Source organism: Scyliorhinus torazame, chromosome 8 (genome assembly GCF_047496885.1).
Source record: "Scyliorhinus torazame isolate Kashiwa2021f chromosome 8, sScyTor2.1, whole genome shotgun sequence".
In the NCBI taxonomy this organism is placed as follows: domain Eukaryota; kingdom Metazoa; phylum Chordata; class Chondrichthyes; order Carcharhiniformes; family Scyliorhinidae; genus Scyliorhinus; species Scyliorhinus torazame.
This window is the reverse complement of record NC_092714.1, coordinates 239,667,335-239,684,620: the sequence shown is the minus strand read 5'-3', so window position 1 is coordinate 239,684,620 and position 17,286 is coordinate 239,667,335. Positions and strand designations below refer to the sequence as shown.

Genomic DNA, 17,286 nt, shown 5'->3' with positions numbered 1-17,286 from the left:
CAAGGTGCCATTGAGTACGGGCCACGATCTCACCAACGAGGCCATCAAGAAACACCCTGTCGAACTCACCCAAAGTGACACCTGGGGCGAGATTCTCCGACCCCCCGCCGGGTCAGAGAATCAACGGGGGCTGGCGTGAATCCCGCCCCCGCCGGTTGCCGAATTCTCCACCACCGGATATTCGGCGGGGGCGGGAATCGCACCGCGCCGGTTGGCGGGCCCCCGCCCGCGATTCTCCGGCCCGGATGGGCCGAAGTCCCGCCGCTAAAATGCCTGTCCCGCCGGCGTAGATTAAACCACCTACCTTACCGGCGGGACAAGGTGCCGCGATCGGGGCCCACCGATCCGCGGGCGGGCCTGTGCCATGGGAGCACTCTTTCCCTTCCGCCTTCGCCACGGTCTCCACCATGGCGGAGGCGGAAGAGACTTCCTCCACTGCGCATGCGCGGGAATGCCGTAGAGGTAACTTCCCTGTCTGTCCATTTGCTTCTACTTCCACCATGATACACCCTTTTAATGTGACCTATTCACGACCTATTCAGTGTACACCGTTAGGATCCCATTTAATGGTTTTAAAGGCAGGGGCTTCAGCTATTGATGCTAAATTCTCAGGAATGCGTCATAATGCTGTGCCCATATCCGCTTCCATTTTAATTTCATGATCATCAAGTTTTGGATATGCCCAAAAAGGTGTTGATCACCCAGCATTGACAAAACACCAAGCTTAAGCTCTTGCAGAAGCTCGGTTTCACGGTCTTTTGAGTGATCATGGCCGGGATTCTCCCCCAACCAGCGGGCGGGCCATACTGGCGCCAAAGAGTGGCGTGACCACTCCGGCGTCGGAATCCTCCGCACTTCCGGGGTCTAGGCCAGCGCTGGAGTGGTTGACGCCATGCCAACCGATGCCGAAGGGCCTCCACCGGCCAGCGCGAGATGACACATGCGCGGGAGTGCCAGCGTGTTCTGGTGCATGCGCAGAACCGCTGGCATGATCCCTGCGTATGTGCAGGGGGTTTCTTCTCCGCACCGGCCATGGTGGAGCTTTACAGAGGTCGGCGCGGAGGTAAAGAGCGCCCCCACAGCACAGGCCCGCCCGCAGATCGGTGGGCCCTCCCCAGGGCCGGAGCCCCCCCACCGCCCCCCACGAGGACTCCGCAAGCCGCCCGCAGAGCCAGGTCCCACCGGTATGGACCATGTCTAATCCACGCTGGCGGGACCGGCCGAAAACGGGCGGCCGCTCGGCCCATCGGGGTCTGGAGAATCGCCGGGGGGGCCACTGCTAATGGCCCCGACCAGTGCAACGTGATCCCCGCCTCCGCCAAAAAACCAGCGCCGGAGAATTCGGCAGCCGGCGTCGGAGCGGCGGGGCGGGATTCACGCTGCCCTCTGGCGATTCTCCGATCCTGCGGGGGGGGGGGGGTCAGAGAATCCCGCCCCATGAGTTTCAGCCACTAATTTGTAGACATGACTAGATTATTTACTTGTATTGCCCTTCTTACACTTCCTTGCTGTAGATGTTTTCTGAACCCAACACGCCTCGGCAATATGGTCCTTCTTGCCACTGTTCTTGCAGGTATGCTACTTACTCCAAAATTCCCCCGCTGAGTACTTGAGCTGTGTACAATGGTGACATCATTGCATCTTTGCACCCTGTTCTTTGATGTATACATTTTGTGGATCTTCACTTCAGCCCCTATCTGGGAATCTTCTCTTGTTGCAAGCTCCGTAGATGTGGCAACTTCCACAGTGACTTTTAAAGATAAATCATTTCCAGTAAGCTTCCTCTGAATAGCTTCACTGTGCAATCCACAAACCAGCCTGTCTCAAAGAGTATCATCAAGTGTTGTACAAAATTCACAATATCTATGAATGAAATGAAAATGAAAATCGCTTATTGTCACAAGTAGGCTTCAATGAAGTTACTGTGAAAAGCCCCTAGTCGCCACATTCCGGCACCTGTTCGGGGAGGCTGGTACGGGAATTGAACCATGCTGCTGGCCTGCCTTGGTCTGCTTTAAAAGCCAGCGATTTAGCCCAGTGTGCTCTAGCTAGTCTCCTTAAAGACTCTACAAAATGTAAAATCGTTTCACTTCCTTCCTGATTACCATGGTGAAATTGAAACCTTTCTGCAATCAATAATAGAAATGCCCCAATAAGATTGTCATTAATTTACTGTCGGACTTATCTCCTGGTTTTGCTGGGTGAACATAGTTCTGTGGAAGTATAAACGTTTGGTGTCCAGCTGAGCTGAGAAATGATATGAGCTTTAGATCCTCCACTGTCTGATTAGTTAGTAAAAACAATTGGAATTTTTTTTCATATGAATTCCATGTTTCATAATCCTCATCAAATGTGTCCTTAGCACCTGTTTTCCCACCAGTTTTGGATCACAGCTCGTAGGATCTACACTCCCACCACCCCCCGCCCCCCCTCCCCCACTCCTCCCCACCCCCCACCATCCCTTCCCACTGTGTTGGAAAGTCTGGCACAAACAATCCGTTTGAAAAAGCAACTAGGAAATGTTTCCCTTTTATGCCTCAGCATTTTACCTTTTCTCCTGAGTATTGCCCTGTGCAGAGTCGGCAAACTTCAAAATCACCATTCCCCACAGCCCATGAAGCTTCACAACACGTGCACGGTCCCTGCAGCCCAGACCCCACTCACTCCAAAGCAAGCAAATTGTCCCGACTGTCAGTTTCCTTACTCACAGTTGCTGTCAAAAACCTTTGTTAAACATTCATATTGGCGACAGTGCTTTGCCTGATGTCTGCGTGGGTGCGAGAGTTCAGTCGCACGAATCTTCCATTGGCATTCCGATGCCACCCCACAATTAGTCGACGAAAATCTTCTTTCCCGTGAGTTATCTGCCTCAATCCTCATCGGCAGTTTTCCCTCTTGTTATATTTCTTTGTTGCCGCAAAGAGAAAAGATACGGAGGTGCTACACTCTGGATTCTTGTAAAACACGATGAGAGGTTTATTTAGGGTGTTGCTCATACAACCAAGATGGAGATCTGCTCAAAGCCCACGCAAACACTCTGCTGAGGTCACTGCACATCACATAACTCAGAACCAGCAAGAATCTATTCCCAGATACACAATACAGGCATTATTTCTGTGAGGTCCAGAGGAGTGCTCCTGTTCATTCTAGTTCTACAATGTCATAAATGCCCAGTTAGGTATGGAAGCAGAAGGAAGAGGGAAATAGTTACTGTCAACCATGGAATCATAATCCCCAGCATATATCGGCAGATCCTAGAATTTATTTTTAAAATGATCACAGGGAAATTATTATATTGCAAATGTTTTCGTGTCAATAGATATCCAATCCAGGCACAATACGAATCATAAAATCAGATTCCGTTGAAGAGATCCATATTTTTTATATACACAATGATGCCCCATGCCCGGGCGGCACGGTGGCGCAGTGGTTAGCATTGCTGCCTCAAGGCGCCGAGGTCCCAGGTTCAATTCCGGCTCTGGGTCACTGTCCGTGTGGAGTTTGCACATTCTCCCTGTGTTTGTTCTCCCACAACCCAAAGATGTGCAGGGTAGGTGGATTGGCCATGCTAAATTGCCCCTTAATTGGAAAAAATGAACTGGGTACTCTACATTTTTTTTAAATGATGCCCCATGCCTATTTTTTCAGTGGCTTTAATTGGATAGATCCCTGATCCGAATATATTTATGTTTGTCAATCACCTTACACATGCTTTGTTCACAAGTCCCATCATTTCTCATGCAGACAGAGTACAGTTTACATCTCTTTTCTGAAATAAAGCCAACAAATTGTTATTGCTGATATTTAAATGATGATGTTTGATGCATTTCCACAACATCACTATTGCTATGTTAATCTGCTTGCTTTTAAGCAAGTTTAGAATTCTATTGAAATAACGGGGAAGAATGCCCATTGAATGCATTCATCCGCTAAAACCAACATCTGAAATTCCTACGCCAATATGCTTTGTTAATTGTTTGTGTTATTTTCGTGTTTAAACACTGAAACAGTAAATGAACTAAGGAGCAATAGCACAAGGTTTAATATTTCAATTTTCTTCATATTGAAATGCCAAAATAAGACTTTCCATGACAAATAAGTCCTGAATTAAAATAAATATCAAATATTTAAAGAGGCACGGAAGAATATGATTTCATTGTTAGTCATCAGAACTTGGCCATGAGCTTTAATGAAGGACTAAACATCTACAAACTTACTTAATGGTATTATTGCATGATTTTTCTATGACAGCTTCAAGAAGTAAGCAGGATAAAAACATGGTGATTTTAGAATGCACTTTTAGAATTTGGCCCGCAAAACAACTTGGGGCTGCGAACATGTGGCTCTGAAGTGTAAATACTTCTGACTAAATATGCGCCACTCGAGGGCACTGCCACAATAGGTACATCAGATTGCCTACTCTTGTGACACCATTCCAAAAGGCCTCAGACCAATGTGTTGCATTTAATTTTGTGTGAAGTCTTTGCTGTTAATCAAGATTTTACTTGGTTTTAAATATCGATCACATAAAGCAGGTTTATGCATTTACACAAGGTTGTCTCTGATTCATGGACACCAAAGATGAAATTAGATACTGAAGAAATGGAAGCCTTAAAAGAACAGATGACATTTGTAGATGGACATTTACTGTGTCACATGACACACGTACTTCCCCTATTTTAGTGGAGAATTAATAGTAAAACTACAGAAAAAGGAGTATCCGCTAATATCAGGGATAACTTGCAGCAGGCTTGCAGTGAACCAGAAAGCTGGTCTATTTCAAGGTCTGGCCTTCATTTAAATAGAACCATTAAATTCAAGGTGTCAAATAGCTGAACCCTCCACCAGCAGGTATGTCTGGGTAAGGGGCAGAGGAATTGGAAGGTGGGCATGGGGAGGTGGATGTTCATTATAGTGACGGTGGGAGGAGCTGAGAGTGGCAAGAGCAGGGATTATTTCTGTGAGGTCCACCAGAGTGCTCAAGTTCATTTTAGTTTTATAAAGACAACATTTATATAAGAGTTGACAGTTATGGAAATTTTCTCCCATACAGTTAGTTGAACTGGGCCGAAGGGTGCACAACACATACTGCAATCAATTCTGTCATTAAAAAAAATTGGAGTCTGATGAACATTATAAGACGCCAGTTTGCACCTTAAAAATGTATACTGCCTGTGGTGATATACATCACTGTAAGTACACAAAGGGTTAATGTACATACACTACACCTAGCTAGAGACGAGAGGGAACACCAGAGACATGACACACAGGCAGTCAACCAACAGATCAGTAAGATAGGACACGACCAATGGGCATTCACGATACACATAGAGGTGACACTACCACAGGAGGGCATTACACCATCCCATATAAAAGGACACATCACACATGCTCAGTCTCTTTCAAGTGGAGACTCCCAGTGAGCACAGACACAGGGTTGATTGAACATCACTCCCACCACGTGGATTGTAGCAGACTGGTTAGTCAGTCTGAGTAGCTATAGCAGGATTAACAGTAGCGTCGAATCCAAGTAGGAGAATTGTTAATAGTTCAATAAATGTGTTGAAGGTATCTCCAAGTCTGAACCTTCCTTTGTCAGAGTGCAAATCAAGGAAGCAGCTTATGCCACGACAAGGGCATAACAAAACATGGTTCCAGAAGTGGACTGTTAAATCCATATAGTTTCAACTCAGCGAACAGTGACAGCCAGCAACAAAAGCCAGGCAAGATGATGTTTGGGATTCCGATTCCACAGCAGCTCCTGTACCAAGGCAATCTCAGTGAAAACTGGCATTGGTTCAGGCAGAGATTCGAGATCTACCTGGTCGCGTCCGACTTAGATGGCGTGGCGGATGCAGAGAAAATGAAGCTTCTACTTACCATTGCGGGTCCAGAAGCAGCTGAAATCTTCCAGACCTTCAAATACTCAAAGGGGCAAAACAAGAGCGATTTCCAGGCAGTCCTGGACAAATTCCAAGAATTCGGCGAGGAACATACAAGAAGAAAAGGTAAAAGAGGCGCGAGGTAGGCTTGCAGCAATGAACGGCAGTTTTGAATTGGAGCCATCTTGGAAAAGGTACTGCACATGCGCAGTTGCGCGAAGAGCGCACAGAACGGGAAGGTCCGTTTGCGCATGCGCGGCTTCTCGCCCATGTGCAATTGAGAACAAGGCCCCAAGTAAAGGAACAGCGATCTGCGCATGCGCAATCGCTTCTTACGACCTACGTCACACGCTTCATGATGTCAGAGGCCCCCGGACCACGCCCACTTAAAGAGGAAATGTCCCAAAACACACACAAAAAAAATTTCTACACCTCAAAACCAGATTCTTTCACCTGGAACGACAGCACAATGCATGAAATTCGACCAGTAGCTGAAAGTAACCTCCGCAGAACACTGCAACAAGCAGTTAGCACCACCCAAAGAGATGATACAATCCTTGAAGACTATGACACCGACCTTGAATTCTTCTTTGGACATCGCGAGCCCAATGCCAGCTCCGACACAAAACATGATGATATGGTCTTGGAAGACAACGACTCAGACGAACCTCTCACCTTGGGAGGTGGCTACCCCAGTACCAAATCCGAACCGCAACTAGACGTGTTGCAACTTGACGACACGGATGACGAATTTTTCAGATTTGAGGATCTTCAGCCCAGCAGATATGACATCCCGACTCGTGAGTGCAGGATTATGCTGCGGCCTGACACCAAGAGACAGAGAGCGGTACAAGCCCACAGAGAGCAGCCTGCTGCCACACAGAGAGTGGTCCACGCACCGCGAAGGGTCCCAGCCTCCACACAGAAAGCGATGAAAGACTCCACAGCGAGCTCGAGGACAGACTCCACGATTGAAGCAACGCAAGACTCCAGAGCGCAGTCCTTGCATGAACAAGAAGTGATGACAGTCTCCACAGAGAGACCAATGCACAATTCCACACAAGGAATCATGCAAGACTCCACAGAGGGAGTGACACAAGCCTCCACAGTGAGCTCGGGACAGCCTCCACGATAGAAGCAATGCAGGACTCCAACTCCAAAGCACAGTCCTTGCATGAACAAGACCATGAGGGTCTAACAACCTCCTCTGAGCAACCAGCAGCAGACAATGCAAGTCTGCCACTCTCAAGTGAAGAACAGAAAGACTATGACAGTCTGCCACGCGCAAGTGTACAGCAAGCAGACTATGACAGTCTACCACGCTCCAATGAACAAGAAGAAGACTCTGACAGTCTACCACGCTCAAGTGTACAGCAAGCAGACTATGATAGTCCACCCAGATTATTTGAGCCACCAGAAGAAGACTCTGATGGTCTACCCAGCTCAAGTGAACGACAAGAAGACACTGAGGCTCTACCCACTGTATGTGAGACAAGTGACGACGGCATCCCACTTCCCATACCAGATGTGCAACGTGACAGACCTCAGCTAATGTGTACAGAGGCACTCGACAATCACAGTGAGACAACTGGTGACTCCGGTGACACCACGTTACTTCAACCCTCATTCGCTCGAGCCTCTCCACAAGCAAATACATTCCTGAATGTTTTGACTCCAGACGGGGAGCATCAAGAAACCCCAGAAGGTGCAAGTGAACCTGAAATGACTCCGGACGGGGAGCATCAAGAAATCTCAGCTGACTCAAGTGAACCTGCAATGACTCCGGACAGGGAGCATCAAGAAACCAAAGCTGATTCAGGTGAACCAGAAAGGGCTCCAGACGGGGAGCATCGACAAACCAAAACTGACTCAGGTGAAACAGACCAGACTCCAGATGGGGAGCATCGACAAGCCAAAGCTGATTCAAGCAAGCCGGACATGACTCCAGACGGGGTGCGGCGCAAACTCAGTGACGGCACGCTCAAGGAGACAGCAGACGCCACAAGCATACCAACACTGTGTGAAGGACTCGTATTATCCACAGAGTGTGGTCCTTGAGCGCAGCAAACACGGCAACAAAACCAACCACAACAACATCAACATCAAAGACAGTAGCAAGAGGCGTACCAAAGGCAACAACGTCGACAACAAGCACGATAAAAACAACACCAATGGAACTACGACTAGTACGACATGGTACAACTCTGCAAATGCGGGACACTGTTACTGCTCAGCTCAGTACAATGACATAGAATGGCAGGACGATGCATCTTACCAATTCACGTTTGCTGCACCACCAACAGGCAACCTGGCTTTCAGGACAGATGCCATCAAGAATTACCACCACAAGTATCGAAAGAAAAAAAAGAGTCCAAATCCGACAATGACGTGACTTGACCACTTCTTGGTTCCTTACGCACAGAGACACTGATGGCGTTTACAAAGCAATGCCACCATCAACATCACCAACTCACCAACCAAACAAGAAAGCCACTCGACCATAATAATTAATGAACTTTGGACTCATGCAAATGATTTGGACTTATTGTTTAATGATCACTGTTATCATAACTTGAACAGAGTTTCACTCATCTACCTAGTTTGTTCAATTTTCTTTAACGCTGTACAGAAAATGTGTAACTCAAAAAAGGGGGATGTGGTGATATACATCACTGTAAGTACACAAAGGGTTAATGTACATGCACTACACCTAGCTAGACACTAGAGGGAACACCAGAGACATGACACACAGTCAACCATTAGGGCAGTAAGATAGGACACGACTAATGGGCATTCACGATACACATCGAGGTGACACTACCACAGGAGGGCATTACACCAACCCATATAAAAGGACACATCACACATGCTCAGTCTCTTTCCAGTGGAGACTCTCAGTGAGCACAGACACAGGGTTGATTGAAACACATCACTCCCACCATGTGGATTGTAGCAGACTGGTTAGTCAGTCAGAGTAGCTATAGCAGAATTAACAGTAGCGTCGAATCCAAGTAGGAGAATTGTTAATAGTTCAATAAACGTTTTGAAACTATCTCCAAGTCTGAACCTTCCTTTATCAGAGTGCACATCAAGGAAGCAGCTTATGCCACGACAAGAGCATAACAAAAGACTGCCTAAACAGGTCAACCCTTCAGGTGATCAGCAGTAGGCAGCTTAAAATGGTGGCAAATGGTGCATGACATTAACGGGGCGACAATCCGACCATTTTGGATGTTCCATGGTGCGTTGATGCCAATTTGGTCACAATAAAATCAGCCCCAGTGTGTCTACATGTTTGCTTCATGTTATCAGTCTTCACTCCGAATGAAATGCAGTTTGAATATTCTCTCAAATAGGAAATATATAAATAATTTATTTCTCATTTTAAATTTATGTTAACGGAAGGGAGCATATTTCTTATTGTTTTACTGAAATTACTATTGCAGGATTATAATGTAATGTCGAATTGTACAGTAAAAAGTCTTTCTCTCTCTTTCTGCCTGTTGGCCGTTTTCCATAACTAATTTCATCTCACATTTCGATGGACTGGTGAATACAGCATCAACAGACCAAGGAGCATCCAATACAGTAATAGGTGAGACACTGTCTAATTATTTAATGCCGGTGAATCATAATTACCAATTGGTTCTATTTGCACCCAAATCTATGCAGCATATTTCAAAGACAAAAGGCTGGATTCTCCAATTTGAAGACTAAGTGCTGACGCCGGCGTGGGAACGGTGGCGATTTACAGACAAAACAATTATGCAAAACGGCCACCAATCCTCCGTCTGGTGGGGGGCTAGCAGGCACAGAGCCTACAGTCCCCGACCGGAGAATTGTCGGGTCGTTGGCCGTGTAATATGGTGTCGGCCGCGCGCGGACACGGCCTGCCAAATAGTGTCCACCTTTGGTCAGGCTTGCCACCCCCCAACGACCCCCCACCAGTTCCCCCAGTGCTGCCAAAGCCCCGCCCTGCCCGCAGATCAGCTTCCCCCCCCCCCACCAACTGTGGCCGTTGGATGTAGTCCGCAGCCGCCACGCCGGGTTCCTGAAAGAAAATACCACACACGACCGACGAGGTCGGAAACTCGGCACATTAGGGACAGAGCATCGGGGGGGGGGGGGGGGGGGGGGGGGCCTCAGGTAACGTCCTGAGGGCGTCCCAACGGCATGCGGTGTACTCCTAGAGTACTTATTGCCAAATAATTCAGTGGTATAAAGAGGTGGGCAGGATGGGTCTTCAGTTGTAATTCTGGTTTAGCCCGTGTTTAATACAAGAGATTATCTGGATAAAGGAGTTTGAAGCTATCACTAAGAAAAGCCACACAAATCTTGTTAAACAGCTGATTGCCACGTCAAGTGCCAACTGATGCTTATTAAAGAGGCCACATAGTATTTTGGTGGCTAATGCTTTGACTAACCCACTCGCCCAAGAGCGATTCAGGAGTAAACACAACATTGATGTCAATTCAAATGTTACTGAAAGAGCTGCTTATCATTTCATACTTGTTGTTGATGGGGCTGAAAACACCATTGGGAGATTTTCGAGGACATTTTGTCAAGGCCTCATCAATGTTCAGTCAACATTTATTCCAAAGCACTTAGCCTAAAACGATTAGGTACTGTCCTATTCTCCCTCATTGAACACCTTATAGGAATCACCAGAGGTAAGAGAGGGCAGATCATGAGCATCTTTCTGGGGGTTCCCCTTGGTCTGGACAAGATGAGGGGCACATTCAAATCATCATAATCAGCAATTAGGAGCAAATTTATATGCTAAATCTAGGGTTTCAAAAAGGCTAGTCATTTTGACACTGTACCATTCATAATAATAATAGCACATGTTTCACACTTTGGCCAAAATAATCCCCAATGCCTTAAATAAAATTGTTTTCCTTCATGTGGCAAACAGAAACCCTTTACATTTTCTATTCTAAATCCCTGTTCATTGCATGTTTACCATTTTTCTTTTACATAGTCACAAAATAAACCAGGAACTAATTTCATCATAATCAGTGTATCTTTCTCATTCATTTCCCATGAACAACAGTAGATAAGCATCAGAAAAAAATGGCAGTCATACTTAGAATTGTTTTATGATTCTATGAATAGAATCATAGAATCTCTACAGTGCAGAAGGAGGCCATTCGGCCCATCATGTCTACACCACCCTTGGAAACAGTACCTTACATAAGCCCACACCCTGACCCTATGCCCGTAACCCAGTACCCCACCTAGAATTTTTGGACACTTAAGGGGCAATTTAGCACGGCCAATCCATCTAACCTGCGCATCTTTGGATTGTGGGAGGAAACCGGAGCACCCGGAGGAAACCCACGCAGACATGGGGAGAAAGTGCAAACTCCACATGGACAGTTACCCGAGGCCATAATTCAACCTACGTCCCTGTCGCTGTGAGACAGCAATTCTCATTTTTTATTAATTTAGAGTACCAAATTCATTTTTTCCAATTAAGGGGCAATTTAGCATAGCCAATCTACCTACCCTCCACATCTTTGAGTTGTGGGGGTGAAACCCACGCAAACACGGGGAGAATGTGCAAACTCCACATGGACAGTGTCCCAGAGCTGGGATCGAACCTGGAACCTCGGCGCAGTGAGACTGCAGTGCTTCCTCTGCCTCACTGCTGGTGAGGCAGCAGTTCTAACTACTGTGCTACCGTGCCACCCATACTTCTGAATTAGTGACAGAAGAATAAATGTTTCTTTTGTTTCTTGTAACAAACTATGTGGATTTTTTTTTAACAACAATTGAGCAAGACATTGGGCGGATTCATACTTACTTAGTTTGAACTTCTGGGAACCACAAGACATGAATGACTTTGTGGCAACTGATGTTTGTGAGTGAAACCCAAACATTATAAAGAAAATAAGTGCTGAATTGGACTGAGAAAGATCAACCAAAATTAGTGCGAAAGAGAGAGAAAAAAGGCTGAGGGATTATCCAAAAAATAGATGGCTGTCGCGACAACAATGAACACACAGTTCCAGCCCATGATGAATTGGGAGATTGGTGGTGCAGTAAAGGCACTTGAGAAATTTAAACAAAAATGTCGACTGACATTCAATAGTTTTCTAAAAGGCATGACTGAACACTCATGCGAATTTCATAAATTTCTTGCAACATTGCATCCAGGTCGTTGGGGCTTGACTCCTGGCATTAATATGCATAGCTATAGCTGTTTCCATTGCCTTTTGAACATGTGTTCGGAAGGCCTCCTGGCTCCTTGTGGATATTGGATCTCATCCATTTTGCACCTAATCCATCAAGCCTGCATTGCAACCAGTGTCAGAAAACATTGGAGCTCGCTCTGTCCCATGTTCTGCCATTCTTCATTGTCTCCCAGCCCAGCTTCACTTCCTGCACAACTGCCAGGGACTGCTTCCAGCCACAATAACCTCCCCGTATAAGAGGTGCAGGCTAGCATTAATTAGTGCCAGTAAGTTAGCACAGGCTGCATGCAGCAATCATTCATATGATCTGGCAGCATGAAGTCAGTGTACTGCTTTGTATTATGTTGAACAAGCATTGCAAATCACGATCCCCGTGCCTGTTTTTGCCAGCCAGCAACCGACTTCACCCCTATTTTTTTCAACAAAAATAATTATGCTATAGTTGTGCACAAAGCTTTTAAGTATAATCAGTTAGAGCCCTGTCAATGTATGTAAAATACTTTGATATGTCTTCTCTTTGAGCCTCACTCAATTGTTCTGCTCAGACTAGGGGGGAGAGTATGACTGTACCTTGTGAACCTTCCTGTCAGGTATTAGATGGTGCTGCCTGAAGAAACATGTGTTAGAACTCTTTATAATGTGAATTTTGCCATACTATGTTATTATGTCTCCTATCATTAGCAGTAATCAAATGCTCTTTGCACTGTTGGTCACAGTAGTGATATGCTTAGCATTGAAAACAGGTAACCAAAAGCTTATTTCTGAATTACAAAGGAGAAGCATTCAGAAAATTTTATGTTGGGAAATAGACCTTTGAATAATACATAGTAATAATTTAATTCAGTTTGCAGTCAACTGAATGATGCTTTTTATTGCTGATGTGATAACCACGACAAGAATACTTTTAATTACTCCAAATCACTTAACGAACCATTGGAAAGGTTAAAATGGTAACAATTAGTTGACATATATGTATTGTTCCGCCCTCTTGAGTGTCTAAATTTCTAATAAGAGCACATCTGCCGCCTTAACAAAGCAATGTCTGCTGTGCTGGCTGCCATTAAGCACAGTTCTTGCCCCAGAGGGAAAATGCATCTTTCTTAAGAAGAGATCATTGTGTGACTCCCATTTCAGCTATGTGTCAGAAGGACTTAGGAGTTTGACAGCAGCCAACGCCACAAATAATAGAATTGCAATCTCGCCACGATGCTATTGCCTCTAGCTCCAGATCTGTAGACAGCTAACACTGAAACTGGTGGCGGAGTTTGTGGGCCAACACTTGACACATTACTAACCTCTGTGGCATAGCAACAGTTCCTGCTAAAGCTTTTACTGCATCTAAATTGCAATGACTGAACAATACAGGATTCAACATCAGTAGTAATGTTCTTTGACTACTTATTCACAAAACTCCCATCGCAGCACAATGCAGCAACTATATTATGCAAACTGCTTTAAGGCACTGCAATAAAGACAGACATTTCTGTTTTATTTCAGATATCCAGTAATCACAATTTTTCATTTTTGTTATCTCTAAGGCACAGGTGACCTGGTGTACGTTTATGTAAGGCTACTTTTTAAATGTGTCTGTAATGCAGAACTTGTTTTATAATAAGGCATCCTCAGATTTTTAAATCCTTCTCAGACTTCAAATTACATGTGAATATTTGAAAATATTTTGATGGAGCAGGAGAATATGATCTTCCATTGGGCGTTATTTATGCAAGGTCACAGGGATCTAGACAGCTGGTGAAGTGGTGAAGTATTTATTGACTGCAGCTCAGCCTTCAACACCATTATTCCTATGAAACTCATCTCCAAATTCTGTGGCCTGGGCCTCGGTTCCTCCCTCTGCGACTGGATCCTGAACTTCCTACAACAGACCACAATCAGTAAGGATAGCAACAACAACTCCTCCATGGTCATCCTCAACACCGGTTCTCCACAAGGCTGTGTCCTCAGCCCGCGACTATACTCCTTATACACCTATGACTGTGTGGCCAAATTCCCCTCCAACTCGATTTTCAAATTTGCTGATGACACCACCATAGTGGGTCGGATCTCAAACAATGACGAGACAGTACAGGAATGAGATAGAGAATCTGGTGAACTGGTGCAATGACAATAATCTCTCCCTCAATGTTAACAAAACGAAGGAGATTGTCATCGACTTCAGGAAGCGTAGTGGAGAATATGCCCCTGTCTACATTAATGGGAACGAAGTAGAAAGGATCGAGAGCTTCAAGTTTTTCGGTGTCCAGATCACCAACAAAACCAATTTATTGATTCTACAAATGATCTTCAACCACTTCCGAGAAAGTATGCAAAGGTATTCGAGGAGTCACTTGGAGGCGATGGGGTCGAAGTGAAACTCATGATAAAGGCAGACAACGTGCCAAAGTGTTTGAAAGCACGTACCATAATCTATGCTATCCGATGTAAAGTGGGAGAAGAACTGGAGAGGTTACTGAAAATAAGAGTCATTGAGCCTGTTACCACCAGCGAGTAGGCACCCCAATCATCTCCATCTTAAAGAAGGATGGTTCGGTACAAATAGCGGAGGTTTCAAAATGACTGTCAACCCTATATTATGTGTTGATCAGTACCCTCTACCACTTATCAAAGATATTTTTGTAGTCCTCTATGGCAGCCAGAAATTTAGCTAAATTGATTTCTCCCAAGCCTATCTGCAAATAAACATAGCTATTGAGTCTCCACCATTACTGACCATAGTAACCCATAAAGGTCTGTTTTGGTATCAGAGGCTTCCGTTGAGGATTATGTCAGCACCGGCTATTCCAGTGGTCTATGTTTCAGATCTTGAGTGGGCTATCGGGTGTGTAATGCTACCTGAATTACATTTTGATTGCAGGTTTAAATGACTTAGAGCATTTAAAGAACCTAGAAGCTACTCTTGCAAGGCTGCAACTACATAATCTCAGGGTCAAGAAAGATAAGTACCACTTTTTAAATCTTCTATTCACTATCTTGGACGTGTCAACGACGTAAGATGGCCTTCACAAAGAACCTGAAGAAGATATTGGAGATCCTGGAAGCTCCATAACCACAGAACATAACTCAGTTAAGATTGTTTCTAGGATTATTAAATTACTATGGAAACCTTTGCACACATCGCTTTGAAACAAACAAACTTTACACTGGATGAAAAATTGTGAGAATGCATACCAGAATGACTTAATTAATTACAGGAATCAGAGTTTTTATTTACAAATTTAGAGTACCCAATTCATTTTTTCTAATTAAGGGACAATTTAACGTGGCCAATCCAACTAACCAGCACATCTTTGGGTTGTGGGGGTGAAACCCTCGCAGTCATAAGGAGAATGTGCCAACTTCGCACGGACAGTGACCCAGGTCTGGGATTTGAACCCGGGTCCTCAGCTCTGCAGTCCCACTGCTAACCACTGCACCACATGCCGACCATTCTTGAGTTGATTTTGCCAGATATAATATGGATCAGTGTACAAGAAGACACTCCTAACAACCCTGAATAAGAGCCAAGTTCCTGAATGTCGTGTTCTGCTAAATTGAGACAGACGTCCACCCAAGAGACTGTCTTATAATGTACATATGTATTTATAACATAACAATGTTAGTTATGGCGCAATGTGTTGGATCCGTGTTAAAGTGTTTGATTAAGTAAAAATGCCGGGGATACTGAAGGAGTATCACAGCAACACCGTTGACTGGTGTAATGTCACTTGTTACGCAATTACATCATCAGGCTTTTCTGGAGTTTGTATTTGTACCCTGTTTGAGTAACCGCTTGCATTACGTTATCCGAACTCCAAACTGTGCCACCTCTGATTATTTCTCTTTATGGTGTTATGGGCCAGGATTTAGAAAACTCCAAAGTATATCATGGAGTTCACCTGACCTACAACATGTTATTAATTTTGGTTATGAGGAGCCTACCTTTCCGGTATTATTCAACAGCGGCCTTAAGCTCTTTCAATCAAAACAAAATTTATTCTACGAATTTAGCTAACAACGTGCCTCAATGACTACCGTCCGGTGGCCCTGACTTCTGTCGTAATGAAGTGCTTCGAGAGGTTGAAGCGCATCACCTCCATACTCCTGTAGCCATCTGGGATGGCCACTTCCCGATTACAAAATGGACACTTTGCAAAGATTGCAGGGAAAATGGACAATACTGAGAAAGCAAGCAGGTGCAGGGTTTGTCTGTTGATTGGAGCCGCAGCTCCCAGCCAAGACTGAAACTGCAAAGCCATTACCATACTAATGAGCCATCCCCGGGGACAAAAGAGTAACATTTAAGTAAACGATACCAAGGCAGACACCCCGGCGCCAGAGGAGACCAGAACAAAGCAGGCCAACGGCCACCTTGGACACGCCCAGCCATCAGGGCACCCACTCCTCTATTGGAGGGAATTGATAGGAACGATTGGGAAATGGCCCAATTAATTGGGGCCAAGTTCAAGGCACGCCCAAAAGCGCGCAAAGCCCCTTTTGGGTATAAGAAGGATCCCCTAAGAGAGAATCGCTCTCTTGGCTCCGGCTCTCACCAAGGAGATACCTGCCCAACAGCAACATCAGAACAAGTAAGTCCAAGGTCAATGCACGCTATGAGACAGACGCTCTTAGCTGTTATTCCATACCAGTTCGACCCCAGCAGCCTCAGAACCGAACAACGGCCATTGTTCCTCTGACTGAGTGGGCGCCCAAAGCTAAGTATCGGCTTTAGCAGTAGTGATAGTTTAGTTTGTAATTTTACGCATGAGTATATTTGACTGTGTGTGTAAATAAATGAGCATTGAGTTTGAACTTACTGACTGGTGCATCGAGTCTTTGATCAGTATTCGGTTTTGAACCTTGTGGCGGTATCGAGAGATACCTGGCGACTCTAGAGCAAAACGTAATTAGAATTAAGGAAGGCGACCATAATTGCCGCCATCTTCAGAGCCAAATTAAGGGAAACACAATTAGCAACACTCCCAGAAATCCTTGATCCACTGCAATTCACATATCATTGCAACAGGTCCACATCAGACGCCATTTCCCTGGCCCTACACTCATCCCTAGAGCATCTCGAAAACAAGGACTCCTACATCAGACTCCTATTTATTGACTACAGCTTCGCCTTCAACACCATAATCCCAGCCAAGCTCATATCAAAGCTCCAAAACCTAGGACTTGGCTCCCTACTCTGCAACTGGATCCTCGAT

The 17,286-nt window shown here is 45.2% G+C and overlaps 1 protein-coding gene across 9 annotated transcripts in view; it reads left to right on the top strand.

The window, feature by feature from the left end:
* LOC140428486 (receptor-type tyrosine-protein phosphatase T-like) overlaps positions 1-17,286 on the top strand; it is a 1,877,905-nt gene that overhangs the window by 1,625,258 nt on the left and 235,361 nt on the right. For all 9 annotated transcript variants that reach the window (XM_072515007.1, XM_072515008.1, XM_072515005.1 and 6 more), the window contains one exon: positions 9,442-9,477. In XM_072515007.1, coding sequence (XP_072371108.1) covers positions 9,442-9,477 — 36 coding nt within the window. The remainder of the gene's footprint in view (positions 1-9,441; positions 9,478-17,286) is intronic.